At 43.8% G+C, this 14416-nt stretch overlaps 2 protein-coding genes across 2 annotated transcripts in view; both read right to left on the reverse strand.

Moving 5' to 3' along the window:
• Positions 1 to 886: 886 nt before the first annotated feature.
• On the reverse strand, positions 887 to 10302 carry grk7a (G protein-coupled receptor kinase 7a). The gene is made up of 4 exons (XM_053651483.1): positions 9526 to 10302; positions 8672 to 9109; positions 2201 to 2481; positions 887 to 1220 (listed from the first exon to the last, which is right to left on the reverse strand). Exons 1-4 carry the CDS (start codon positions 10120 to 10122, stop codon positions 887 to 889), a joined length of 1650 nt encoding a protein of 549 aa, XP_053507458.1. The 5' UTR covers positions 10123 to 10302.
• A 3520-nt stretch (positions 10303 to 13822) lies between these two features.
• Positions 13823 to 14416, reverse strand: part of LOC128624056 (probable G-protein coupled receptor 148) — a 1489-nt gene continuing 895 nt past the window's right edge. Inside the window, exon 1 of the mRNA XM_053651335.1 lies at positions 13823 to 14416. This exon is cut by the window's right edge and continues 895 nt beyond it. Coding sequence (XP_053507310.1) covers positions 13823 to 14416 — 594 coding nt within the window.

Consider the following 14416-nt stretch of genomic DNA (forward strand, 5'->3'; position numbering starts at 1 on the left):
ACTGAATATTTTTATAATAACAAACGGACTTCTGTTTCTTCTCTTCTCCTTCTTCTTGCTGTTACGCAGTTTATACATGACCAAGTATAACATAACATGTACAGCAAACTGCATCATCACACCGCTGACCCACTTCTACAGAACACGTGGACTCGTGGATTATATCTGATTTATGTAACACGCCCTTATGTATATCCTTTTTACCAGTCAGCATGGAGCAGAAATTACACTTAACATTACTGTAATGTCCATCTATCTCAATTATATATAAATATTGATTATATCTGGTTTTATATATATAGGTATGTATATAAATTAGCTATTTATAGACACGAAGGTCAGATATCATCAAGACATTCAGAATTGGGACCTTTAGTCCAGAAGAGTCTATATCACGCAATAAAAATGACCATGTAAGTGGGACACGCCTGTGTTTTACTCAGACTCCGCCCCTTATGCGTAACTCTTGCGTAACCCCTGAGTAGAGTCTGTAGTTACGTCTGAGGTCTGAATACTCATGTTTCAGTATTAAATCCTGACCCCGTGCTATGCGATTACCGAACACACACTATAAATCTCATTACTTTTACTTTTAGGAGACTCAAACTATTCTTCTAAAAGCATCTCAGTTGAGATGGACAGTTTCAGTTGGTGCCCCCTGCTGGTGAGTAGGTTTACTACTGCACAAAACCAACCGGAGAAGAACAGCAGGAACAGTTTAAAATTTCCACACACACACACACACACACACACACAACCACCGTCGCAGCTTGAGAGGAACAATACGACACACACTCCTATCTACAGTCCTATACGACCAGCGAGCCGTTTTCGTTCTTCAGTGCTCCTGCTAGGTTCAGAATAAAGAAGCGTTGTGTGTGTCTGTTCACAGAAGTGTGCACGTTCCTGATTTCTTTTCCTGGTCCAGTCCAGCGGAAGACTCTTTCCTGTGTGGGTCGTTAAGCTCGTCGAAAAGTCCGGTGTCGATCATCTCTTTCTGCCAGGGGATGGAAACGGCGCCTGTGCTAAACAATTTAAAGAGCTTTTCATCCTTATCGTTGAACTCGATGCCTTTAACGTCGGAAAACTCGGCGATGTCTCCGGTGTCTTTAGCGTAGACGACGTTAGGTTTGGGAAGCCACGGTGGAGGGATGAGTCCTGCCTCTAAACGGGGGAAATTAATCGATTTGAACCACTCATGCTTCCGGGGGTCTTCACCTCTGTGGAAACACACAGCGTTAGGATTCAATCTAAATAACAATAAATGGGTCAAGTGTGTATTCTCAGCTCCCAATTTTCCCAGTTCCATCTACGTTTAAGCCCCATACTGCCCCACTGGTTTATACAAAATTTTATACTCAGGGTTATATGTATCTTTTAAAAAAATTCTACAAACTCATCCTCAGAAGCTCCGCCCACAGGCTATATCATTTGTACACTTTTCTGGTCACAAGCTTCAGGATCTTAATGACTGCTTTCTGATTCCAGCGGGTGAAAAACTTCTGAAAACTGCAACACGATGAGCTTTTTTGGAGCAAGATATAGTCACTAGAATGATAAACATAATCCTGTCTTTAAAAGTTATTAACAGTTATTAAAAGTAATTTGCTGACAGGATGCAGGAAAAGATCTCCGACTTCCTTTTTCTATGAAAGTAGGCGGTTCTTGGTGGAACACGGTGGAATCAGTGGCTGCGACGTCTGTTGTTGACGGTAAACTCGCTGAAGGTGTTCATGTTTACTCGTTCCCGTGTTTGACTCTGGACGGGGAACTTTTGGGAAATGGACTGAACAAAAATGTACTCGTGTATTCGAGTGAATTCTGAATGAACACCAATAACAATCTGCGATGTTTCTACGTGCACTTAAAGAGCTCTTTTAGACCCGTTCTCTTTTTCATTCAGGTTATTGCCAGCTAACCATTAAAAAAAATAACCATTACCATTATTAGTCCTTAATGGTATCCACTAGACATAACATGCCACCAATAGAAGGCAACAAACTACCAGTAGAGTGTTTAACCCTAACCCTAACCCAGGGTCTGACTGGTGTGAAAACGTCTCTGTTTCCAGGCTCATACGACCCCGGGCCTGAAACCTGCTCATTAAATTGAAACCTGCTCATTTTCACTGGATAAAAAAACCCATAATAATTATAAACATGTCTCTCAGCTTGCAGTGATCCTGGACGTCGTGTCTTACTTGCAGCCGAGGCGTTCGTCCACCTTCTTCTTCAGGAACTGCAGGATGATGTCTGTGGTGAGAGGATCGAAGTTTTTGTGCTCAAAAACCGGCTCTTCGTTGATGATGCGACGTTTTACTTCGTCTTTGTCCACTTTCTCTTTTTTGCCGTCGGGGCCCTTGAACGGCGTGTAGCCGGCCACCATCTCATAAATACTGACCCCCAGAGACCACCAGTCCACCGACGTCCTGTACGGCGTGTCGGTCAGGATCTCAGGAGCCATGTACGCTCCGGTCCCGGCCTGAGAGAGAGAGAGAGACAGAGAGAGAGACAGAGAGAGACAGAGAGAGAGACAGAGAGAGACAGAGAGAGAGACAGAGAGACAGAGAGAGACAGAGAGAGAGAGAGACAGAGAGAGACAGAGAGAGAGAGAGAGACAGAGAGAGACAGAGAGAGAGAGAGAGAGAGACAGAGAGAGAGCGAGAGACAGAGACAGACAGAGACAGACAGAGACAGAGAGAGAGAGAGAGACATACATAGAGAGAGAGAGAGACAGAGAGAGAGAGAGACAGAGAGAAAGAGAGAGACAGAGAGAGAGAGAGAAAGAAAGAGAGAAAGACAGAGAGAGAGAGAGACAGAAAGAGAGAGAGAGACAGAGAGAGAGACAGAGAGAAAGACAGAGAGAGAGAGAGACAGAGAGAGAGAGAGACAGAGAGAGAGAGACAGAGAGAAAGACAGAGAGAGAGAGAGAGACAGAGAGAAAGACAGAGAGAGAGAGAGACAGAGAGAGAGAGAGACAGAGAGAGAGAGACAGAGAGAAAGACAGAGAGAGAGAGAGAGACAGAGACAGAGAGAGAGACAGAGAGAGAGAGAGACAGAGAGAAAGACAGAGAGAGAGAGAGAGAGAGAGAGACAGAGATAGAGAGAGACAGAGAGAGAGAGAGAGAGAGACAGAGAGAGAGACAGAGACAGAGAGACAGAGAGAGAGAGATTAGAATGAAGGATGTAAACTCTTTCCCTGTGTACTTTTCCTCTATATTGTCTATTTGTTTTTCAGGACAGATGAGAGAGATTACACAGTATTAGGTTTTAAACGCCGCAGGCTGTCATACTGTAAATAAATCCTAACGTAGGCTAAAGAGATAAAAAGAGAAATTCACGCATCAAGATAAGAAGTGGATTTACGAATCACAGGACAGCAGATGCAATCAAAATCTATTCTTCAAAAAGAAAAGCAGGTTTTTCTGAAATAAATGTACATTTCCCCCACAGCGTGAGGTCGGGGTTCTCGGGGTCAGATGTACTATACATCATGCACTCACACTGTGTCTGACAATAGTGTTCCGTTTACTGACGCTGCAGGTCATCATCTGCCCTGGGATAATAATCATAATAATAATACTAATAATAATAATAATAGATGCTCTGTGTGAGGCGCAGACTGCGGGTTAAAAGTCAGCTGCAGAGTTAATAGGGTTCAGGGAAAAGACGGATAATAACACGCCTGCTTCCTACAGAAGTGTGCGTTCACACTGCGCTCCTCATTCCTGTGCTCCACTGCGGCTGTTTCTTTACCGGAAATGTCACAGAACTTTTTGCATAATGTGTTGAAGTCCTCTGTTAGATGTGAGAAAAGACCAGGGTTGCCAGATCTGGACAACAAAATCAACACAATGGACAATGTACAGAACATACATTTGGTCATTTATTTAAAAAAATCTTTGATCAGTCTGTTCGGACAAAAATGCTTCATTTTGGAGGTTTTTTTTTTAACGTGCGACGCAGCGGAGTTTTTTGTGCCGTATTTGCGGAACGCTATTCGAATCGGCGAAATCGCAACTGAGAAATTCAAAATTGTTTCGCGGCGATGTTTGTCGGTAATTTTGTTGATCTTTTAACTGTACTCGTGTTCGACGCGCGAGAATCGGAGAGGGCCGCGGCTGATGACGTCACGTGACGCGTCTCGGCCCGAATCTGCGGAAAATCGAAAGATCGCAAGGTCCTCTTATAAAAAATGATCTACATCAGGCGCTCTATCTCTTCCTGTCAGTCGGCATTTTCCCACTAAACTCCAAAGTTTATTTATTTGTTTGTTTGTTTGTCTGTTTACATCATTAAACAACATAAGTGCAATCGCGTTCCATTCCATACAGCTACAGAACAGCAGATTATAACAGGAAGTACACTGAGAGATGAGATGAGATCAGTCCAGGTCATTTCAGTTCATTAGCTGGCACGAAAAGACTTGAACTTTGACCTCTGACCCGCTCTTTATGTAAGGGTTACGACTCATCCCTGACCTCCGCCTCGTATCTTCGTATGCCTCAGAGAAGAGGCGTAACTGGTTTAACTGTAATCCCGAGCTGCCTGTCAGGAGTCGAGCGCCAATCCACAGCGACGGAGCGTGAAACCATCAGCAACGCCAAGGCTAGGATAAAGACTCTTTTATTTATTTATTTATTCATTAGAATGCAATTTGCAAAGTCGTCATTTTAATTCTTTTCTCATCTGCATTCAACACTCAAAGACTCAAATTATTGAGCGAATCCATACATTATCCTCTTCCTCCTCTCGCACTTAACGGCAGCGACGGCGCCACGCGCAAGAATCTTAATCAATTAGCAATTTAACATGAGCTTTGTGTGCATTTACATCTCTCTCTCACACACACACACACACACACACACACACACACACACTGCTCAGAGCCAGATTTGTGTTAAGTCGTCTTAAGTAAGAGGATCAGGTTTCTGGAGAAAACTCCGGCTAAATGAGCTTACAGACTGAAGCTGAAACACGCTCTCGCTTTAGCCGAATACAAAATATATTAAAGCTGTTTATATTTATACATCACTCTGGATTCTGTTCAAAACTCTGACGGTAGCACATGCTACATGCTAAAGTAAACACATACAGTAAAACACAAGCAAAGCAGCTCTCTATATATTTATATATTTGGATTGATCACAAGCTCACAACTGATCTTCCTCTTGATCCCGTACTTAAAGAGTCACGTAGCCGATAAAGACGAGGCGCTAACGTTTAACGTCGGCTGTGACAATGATCGCTATCGGATGCTAGCTTTGCTAGCGTTGCTTTGTTTCTACAAAACAGGATTTTGCTAGACACTTAAACACTTATTGTTCTTCTTAGTGTTCCTCTAACTGACGGATTTGTCATTTTTGGCGCCGCTTTTTAAAATCCAGGTTACAATTCTGACTTTAAGGACAACACTTTAAGTAAATACTAAACCACACTTTTAGAGCGACGGATCTAAAAATATTAGCGCTTACAGACTTTCAGTCACATTCCAGACGCTTCAGGTTGTTCCTGACTACACAGTGATCATGTGACATAATCTGCAGCCAATCAGTGGCTTAGAATCAGCGACTCAGACTTCAGATTTTGTTCTGTTGCTTTTCTCTTTTATTTTTGGAGGGTTTTAAAGAAATTAAGCAACGACCGACAGCGGCGCCGCTGCTAATTTAAATCTGTAACACAACCTTAAAAAGTCACATGTATTTTTTATGATTTTAGATGTGGGCTTCAGCTAATCAGCTAGGGTTCCCTAACCCTAACCCCAACTCTAACCCTAACCCCAACTGTAACTCTAACTCTAACCCTAACCCCAACTCTAACCCTAACCCTAACCCCAACTCTAACCCTAACCCTAACCCTAACCCCAACTTTAACCCTAACCCTAACCCTAACCCCAACTCTAACCCTAACCCCAACTCTAACCCTAACCCTAACCCTAACTCCAACTGTAACTCTAACTCTAACCCTAACCCTAACCCTAACCGCTAACCCTAACCCTAGCCCTAACCCTAACCCTAACCACAACCCTAACCCTAACCCTAACTGCTAACCCGCTAACCCTAACCCTAGCCCTAACCCTAACCGCAACCCTAACCCTAACCGCTAACCCCAACCCTAACCCTAACCGCAACCCTAACCCTAACCGCTAACCCAAACCCCAACCCTAACCCTAACCCTAACCCTAACCACAACCCTAACCCTAACCCTAACCACAACCCTAACCCTAACCCTAACTGCTAACCCGCTAACCCTAACCCTAGCCCTAACCCTAACCGCAACCCTAACCCTAACCGCTAACCCCAACCCTAACCCTAACCGCAACCCTAACCCTAACCGCTAACCCAAACCCCAACCCTAACCCTAACCCTAACCCTAACCACAACCCTAACCCTAACCCTAACTGCTAACCCGCTAACCCTAACCCTAGCCCTAACCCTAACCGCAACCCTAACCCTAACCGCTAACCCCAACCCTAACCCTAACCGCAACCCTAACCCTAACCGCTAACCCAAACCCCAACCCTAACCCTAACCCTAGCCCTAACCCTAACCCTAACCACAACCCTAACCCTAACCCTAACTGCTAACCCGCTAACCCTAACCCTAGCCCTAACCCTAACCGCAACCCTAACCCTAACCGCTAACCCCAACCCTAACCCTAACCGCAACCCTAACCCTAACCGCTAACCCAAACCCCAACCCTAACCCTAACCCTAGCCCTAACCCTAACCGCAACCCTAACCCTAACCCCTAACCCAAACCCCAACCCTAACCGCTAACCCAAACCCCAACCCTAACCCTAACCCTAACCCTAGCCCTAACCGCAACCCTAACCGCTAACCCAAACCCCAACCCTAACTCCAACTGTAACCCCCAACTCTAACCCTAACCCTAACCCTAACTCCAACTGTAACCCTAACCCTAACCCTAACCCCAACTGTAACCCTAACTCTAACCCTAACCCCAACCCTAACCCCAACTCTAACCCTAACCCTAACCCTAACTCCAACTGTAACCCTAACTCTAACCCTAACCCCAACCCCAACCCTAACCCTAACCCCAACTCTAACCCTAACCCTAACCCTAACTCCAACTGTAACTCTAACTCTAACCCTAACCCCAACTGTAACCCTAACCCTAACCCTAACCCCAACTCTAACCCTAACCCTAACCCTAACCCCAACTGTAACCCTAACCCTAGCCCCAACTGTAACCCTAACCCTAACCCTAACCCCAACTGTAACCCTAACCCTAACCCTAACCCCAACTGTAACCCTAACCCTAACCCCAACTGTAACCCTAACCCTAACCCTAGCTTCCGAGGAAGGTGCTATAGTTTTGGCTGCTGTAAAGCTAGCTAAATCTGTTGTTTGTGGTAGTTTTTTAGCGTCCTGCACAACCTGAAGCTACACTAGTTTTCTGCTCACGTGTCACCTCCAGAGAAAGAAAAGAAAATGTATAAAATGTTTTGGAAAAATTTTCAATTTCCGCCATTAAGCTGCTGATGTTGCAAATATTTACATAGTTTATTATTTTCTTTTCTATCAGACATCGCAAACGCGCATTAAACGACTCGCATCTTTTTCTCGGCGCAAAACTGAACTTTATTTTTTAACAGAATCTCCACAGGTCAAGGCGCGAAAGATTTTCTGGATTGTTCTGAACTCAGTAAGCGACAACGATGCGAGACGTCTGTAGTGGATCAGTAAAACCTTTCCGTGAGTGTGTATATGAGGGCGTCGGTGGAGTGCGGCACAGTGTGTGTATTCCATGAGGGGTCGTTAGAGGTCGTTAGAGGTCACGTAGGCGACGTAAGTCCTGTTAATTGCGGATGTTACACCTGTTAGGTGTGAGGATTCAGTTTGAACTCTGAGGAACCTGTAGCGCTTTACACTAGAGTTTAAAATGTTTGTAGTAGCGCTGATAGTCATGGAGTGTAAATTACATCACCGCAAACACGTGAAATATTTTCATCCTGATTGTAGAAATCTCAGACAGCCAGACGGAGTCCATACCCCCACCGATGATTACTAACACGTCTTTTAAACTTTAACTCTGATTCCTGTGATCGCGGCGCCATTTAGTCCTGAAATACGTCTTAAATAATTACATGGTTTTAAAGCATTATTTATTTATTTATTTATTTATTATTTTGAAATTATTTGTCAACATTGAACCAAAGAAAAGTGCAGCTAGTTATTTAAAAAAAAAAAGTGCTAGCATAGAATTAGCATATAAATCACATACATACACAAAATGTGGTTAACTAGCGTCTTTTTCTTTTTTTGTTTTGTTTATGCTAGATATTTGTTTTCAGTCTGTAGTTTGTGTAACAGGATTGTACTTTTGCCGTGACCTCATTATTCAGAAGGAGAGATACTTACTTTTCTTCTTCCCCTGATCTTCAGAAAATTCGGATGATGCAACTTCCTGTTGAACACGTGACGTGTGGAATATTCCAAACTTTTCATAGGTGTGGATGTTTCCATGTTACAACCCCCCCTTCCCCCCCTTCTCCCCCCCATCACTACAGATTCTATAATTAAATAAATGCTTTAAATAAAGATCTCACCAATATTAGGGGGTTATTTTTAACCTGAAACTCCTCACCAACAGGTTTAGAGAACAACATTAGCATCCTGATGCAGCAGATTTAAAGATTTGCACTCTGACCTTCTGAGTGGTGGTTTTTCCGGCAGGAAGCTCGATGGCGAGGCCGAGATCCGAGAGTCGGCACTGGCCCTGGCTGTCCAGCAGAACGTTCTCCGGCTTCATATCTCGATACACGATGTCCATGGCGTGTAGATGCATCATTCCCGTAGTGATCTGAGCGGTGTAATAAACGATCCGGTCCATCTCGATGCCTTTCTCGCCGATGTTGTAGATGTGGTACTTCAGATCGCCGCCGTTCATCAGCGTCATCACCAAACACAGGTGGGATTTGGTCTCGAAGGCGTACGCCAGGCTGACGATGAACGGGCTGTTCACCTTCTCCAGGATCCTCTTCTCCAGCAGGGCCATTTTCTCACCCTGCTTCTTCTTCAGACGCTTCTTGCACAGCTTCTTGCAGGCGTACATCTGACCCGTGTTCCTCACCTGCACCGCACAAACCTGGAACAAACATTTGTGGCATTTTTGACTTGTGATTTCTGGCAATAACTATATAATTTCAAACGCTGTATTAAGATCTTCAACGTTTCTCAAAAGCAAACGATAATAAATACTCTAACAGAGACGTTTTTTTTTTTAAAGGTGTGTGGATTTCTCCATAAATCTTTCTATAGAATAGAGCAATTCTGAACCTGGTCACAATTTCTAACCAAAAATCTGTGCCGTTGTAGGACACACTTGTGGTCTGAAGGTTCTTCAGCCTGCCTGTCTGGAGGAACCTGTAATTGTAATGTCATGAAGAACCACCCAACAACCAAGCATTTCTCCATCAGTGGGCTCTCCCATAGAAACCTAAGAACCCATAACCCTCCAAAGAACTTCCAGCAGGATCGTGTGACTCGATCACGGCACCTTACCTCCCCGAATCCGCCTTTCCCGAGCGTCCTGAACTCGTAGAAGTATTTCTCGGTGATGGGCTGCTTCTCGTACTCCTTCCACTGTAGGAACTTGTCGAAGAGCGGGCTCAGCGTGTACTCCGTGAACGGCTTGCCTTTGAGGAACTCTCTGACGGCCTCTTTCACTTTCCCCGTCATCACCACTTCGAAATCTTTCTCCGTCACCGCTTTGCACTTCTCCAGAGCTTCTCCGGTCAGACAGGACAGGAAGCTCTTGGATCCTTCCTTGCAGAATTGGTTGATGATGTTGGTGCATGCTTTGTCCTTGGCGGCGCCTTCAGCCAGTTCCCAATCGTTCAGCTCGTCCAGGAACTCTGCGGCGACGGCGTACTCGGGCGTCTCGTTCAGATGTTGTCTGAATAACTTCTTCCCGATGGGCTGGAGTTCACACAGGGATTCGAAGTCCTGTCCCACAGACGCCCGGATGGTTTCGCATTTCTCCGGTTTGGGAAGGGCGAGACTCTGGCGTCTTTTCCGCAGCTCCTTCTCGTCTCCGCCTTGAGCTTTCAGGTAAGCCGTGTTGGCCACCAGGTTATCGAGAGCGCTCATGTCACACATTTTGGCTGTTTAACTTAAACTTTAATCTCCACGGGGGAAAAAAATCTCCAGAGCTCCAGAGTTTTCGTGTTCGTGTGTTTGTGTGTGACTCGCTCAGATGCTGAAATCCGAATGAGCCGCTCTGACGCACGACCAAAAGACACCGTAATTACTCATTTAGAATTAAATACCCGCCAGGGATTTCGGCTTAAGTCCCTTTGTGCGGTCTGTACCTGTGCACTATTCAGGGAAGAGACCTCATAAGAGGGTTCTCCCGTAAGAAGCTTTAAAGCCTAGCTAAATTTGGCCAAACGCTGGACAGAGACTCAGGATAAATGACTCTTTAGTGAAGTGCCAGAAAGACAATAAATATTATTATTGTTATTATTATTATTATCATTATTATCATTATTATTATTATTATTATTATTATTATTATTATTATATGTGAGCAGGGTTGAAAGGAAACTCAGCATGAGATATTGTCAGACCAAAAGATTTCATATGAGTAATAATTTTATGATATATATATATATTATGATGTATTTTTGGGATTGAAACAATACGATATGTGCGCGATATCACGGATTTCAGCATTTCGTTTCTTTTAAAAACTCATTTAAAATCCTACACATTTTTGTGAGATGATTCTATTCATACACGTTTGGTTTAAAAATGAACGATATCACTATTTCAGATTTCTTTATTCACTGAGTTGTAAAACACACGAAATCATTCATCGTTAATCATTTTTCAAAGGCAAAAGATAAACATTTACCTTTTGACAACAAAAAAAAACAAGTTAAGAAGATATCTCAGGTGGGTTCAGAGTAAAATAACTGTAGGGGGAAAAAACGTGTAAAATCTCTGCCTTCAGAAATCAAGAGGTTTAGCTTTCTGTCTGTTTATCTGTAGTCCATCTTCTCTCTCTCTCTCTCTCTCTCTCTCTATCGCTCGCTCTGTTTATCTGAACAGGGACTAAAATGGATTCAGGTCTCAAAGCCGATTAACCCCGATCACGTTCACTAAACACTCCGCTGCACTTCTCATAAATATAAACCTGTATTTAACGATTCGGATGAACGTCTGTTTGCGTTCAGTTTATTCTTAAAGGAAGAAATCTGAAATCCCAACACATTTCTTGTTGCTTTAGTTTAACACCGATGCTCCGAGGCTAATGCGGCTAACAAGATATCGAAGCTTATAATCTCCAGTTTAGCATCGCGTGCTAAATCTGTCGGGCTGTGACTCACGATTCGGATCGACCGGCGTGATTTATCGAACTTTCACTTCATGCTTGAGACAGAGAAGAAGAAAAAAAACATAGAAATAAGAATAATTTCAATATTTTGCCTAAAAAAGAATGACTTTTTTATTCTCCAGAGCAAATTTAAAAAATCATTTCATTATAATTTGGTTTAAAATCCACAAGCAGGTTTTTTTTGTTTTTTCTTTGCTGGCACTAATACTAGTAGGACCGCTTTAGGTCGTCTTATTTATAGAGTGTCCTGAAGCGTGAGTTAAACTCATCACGTCACCTCACACTCCTCCTCGTCTTACATCAGCTCTCTCTTTCGCTTTTTTTTCTCACACACTCGTTTAACGCCCGACTCTCTGCATGGGCGGATCTGCTTTTTTTACTTTTCTAGATCAGTCGTAATGCGGTGTGCTCACTGCCCCATTTAGCTCTGTGGAGTTATTATTACACCTGGTGGTCAAACATGGAGCAAAAAATATCAAAAAGCTCATTGCCATTTAATATCTCGCAATTCTGACTTTATTTCTCGCAATTACGAGTTTGCGTCTCACAATTCTGACTTTATTTCTCTTAACATTTACATGTCCGCATGTCATTTATTGTGTTACAAAGAATGTACCAACAAATTATCAATCGTTCTCTATAAATATGTTATATACGGTAAGAGCAACACTCATCAGCTAGTCAAGACAAGGAAAACCAGACGCTAGTGCACACTCCTTACCTGAAGTTAGTCACATTTCAGGTACTGTGTCATGTGGATGTTTATATCGTGAGATTAAAGTCAGAACTGTGAGATGTTTTACAGAATTACACGGGAACTGGTACACACACTAATAAACAGAGGCCCGCTGGGGCGGGAATCCTGCTGCCCCACGTGCAGGTGGAGGAGCAGCGGTCAGAGCAGTTAATGACAGGGTTGCCAAAGATCTAGTTTTATAGCAATAAATGAATCATAATAAATCTCTGTGTAAGTCACGGTGTCTCCCTTTGCTACCACCTGCATTTTCTGCCTGGTTTCACGTCTTTTATGTGGCTTTTGAATCGTATTTGAGGAGGATAATTTGCTAAAACCTGGCAACCCCGAATGCTGCCGACTCTCGACCGGCCGTAACAGGCCTACTCTAAACATTCACTAGATAGCAGTCTGTAGCGTTGCGTGCAAAATTTACAAAGCTGACCATGAACTGGATTTATAAAATTGCTGTTTTGGTGAAACAGCCGATGAAGAACGCTGGTCAAAGGAAACAGCAGAACCCACAGAGATCACAGAGAACCTTTATTAAATTCATTCCACGACACGTCTGCATGTACACACACGTTACAAACTCCACCTGCTTTCTTAGTTAACAGCAGAAATAAGACTGAAGAATAATCCGGATCAACGGATTTCCGTCTTTGGTGGAACTGCATTAGGGGTGCCAATACTAAAAAAACCAAACAGACAGTCGGTTAATAATGACATAGATTGTGCGTGTATACTGTATTAAAGCTCAGGTCAGGTCAGTTCTGTAAAAAAGTTGGGAATCTCCGCTCAGTCATAAATAACAACGAATAAATAAAATTTCTGTAAATTCTGTAAACGATGCATCAGGAGTAAGGTGAGGGAAATCACGCGTAAACGTTAAACTCGAAAAGCAGTTTTATAAAGAACATGGACGCTATAAAGCTGTAATTTGTGCCAATATATTATTATCATTTCCACTGATGGACAGTTTGTCAGTAATTGCGTATATAATATAAAACATAACACATATCACGTCCTCATTCTAGTACAAACGACCACGTTAGCGTGTTAGCGTGTTAGCGTGTTAGCACGACCTCACACAAACACGTATACTGTGCGTAAAGCTGAAGCACAGGACGCAGCGCTACTTTGCGGAATACAAACAGCACAATACAGGCGTCACAGTTATTCTCATAAATAAACTATTTACAGTAATTACAGTAAAATCCATGTTTTTTCTGTCATAGTGGCGTAGCGTTACTCTGTGGGTCTAACCACGTGTCGCTGTGCTAACGGATACCAGACGAAGGCTTTAGCTGCAGACGTGTTCCCTTCATCACGTTAATCCGTGCTAATGTTAGCCCCTTTGCTTTTTTCCCCCAAATGTAAAATAGCATTGCGAATCAACTACTTCGTAATTAGCAGACTGTGTTGGTTACGGAAAGCCGTCAGCCCCGCCCCTCTGCGTTTTTATTGGTTGGCAATTTTGACGGTGATGAACATGAAGCACTTGATGTGACGTGAAATAGACTTCCTGTAAATGACGTTTTTGTGCGCTGCGTTTTTTTCCATACGAGATTTTTTAGGGTTTTTTGAGGGTAAGTACAGTAGACGACTAGTGGCTCAATCTGACAAACCCATCAGTCCTGTTCACTCACGTGTGTGAATGCAAGACTGGTTTGGGAAAGTTCTCAAAATTCTGCGTGTCACTTCCTGTTGACGAGGCCGCTACATTTTCACTCTGTACTTTCCTCATGGTTGCCGATGTGGCGTTTGTTCTCGTCGTCCCACTCGCCGTCAGACATGTGGACAGTAACGGTACCCGTGCTGTGGCTGGTTCTGGTGCTGCTCAGTCCTCCTGAGGTGCTGGTGACTGTCCCGGTACTCCCACGATGTTCCACGCTCGCTCCAGGCTCCAGGGCCACGCGTTTGTTAAAGCAGCGAGGGAAGAATCGCGGGAGTTCCTTGTTGAGCTGCTTGCATCGCAGGCCGTAGACCACCGGACTGAGAAACTGCGAGATGCTGAAGATCAGGAACGTGATGACCGCAATGACGAGCACCTGGTGCACGCGGGAGATAATGATGAAGGAGGGGAAGATGTGCAGGCTGATCTGCAGCATGTGGATGAGGATGGTGCGTCGTCCTTTACTGTTGGACTGAGAGAAGTGACCAGCTTGGTGACCCTCCAGATAGATGAGGATGTAACTGCTGAAAATAAGCAGCACCATGAGGAAGAGGAGCAGGAGCGCGCTGATGATGCACGCTTTACCCTCCAGAACCGTGGAGCACTCCACGTCCGGAGAGATCACGTAACGCCACGGGTGCTGCGC

The sequence above is a fragment of the Ictalurus furcatus genome, chromosome 20 (assembly GCF_023375685.1).
Source record: "Ictalurus furcatus strain D&B chromosome 20, Billie_1.0, whole genome shotgun sequence".
NCBI lineage: Eukaryota > Metazoa > Chordata > Actinopteri > Siluriformes > Ictaluridae > Ictalurus > Ictalurus furcatus.

What these genes read in the sequence shown, in the direction of transcription:
- grk7a (XM_053651483.1), bottom strand. Translation starts at nt 10,122, where the DNA reads ATGTGTGACATGAGCGCTCTCGATAACCTGGTGGCCAACACGGCTTAC. An exon ending in GGAAAGGCGGATTCGGGGAG is followed by an intron (nt 9,110 to 9,525) that starts GTAAGGTGCCGT and finishes TGTTTGTTCCAG; the next exon opens with GTTTGTGCGGTGCAGGTGAG. An exon ending in GAAAAACCACCACTCAGAAG is followed by an intron (nt 2,482 to 8,671) that starts GTCAGAGTGCAA and finishes TCTCTCTCTCAG; the next exon opens with GCCGGGACCGGAGCGTACAT.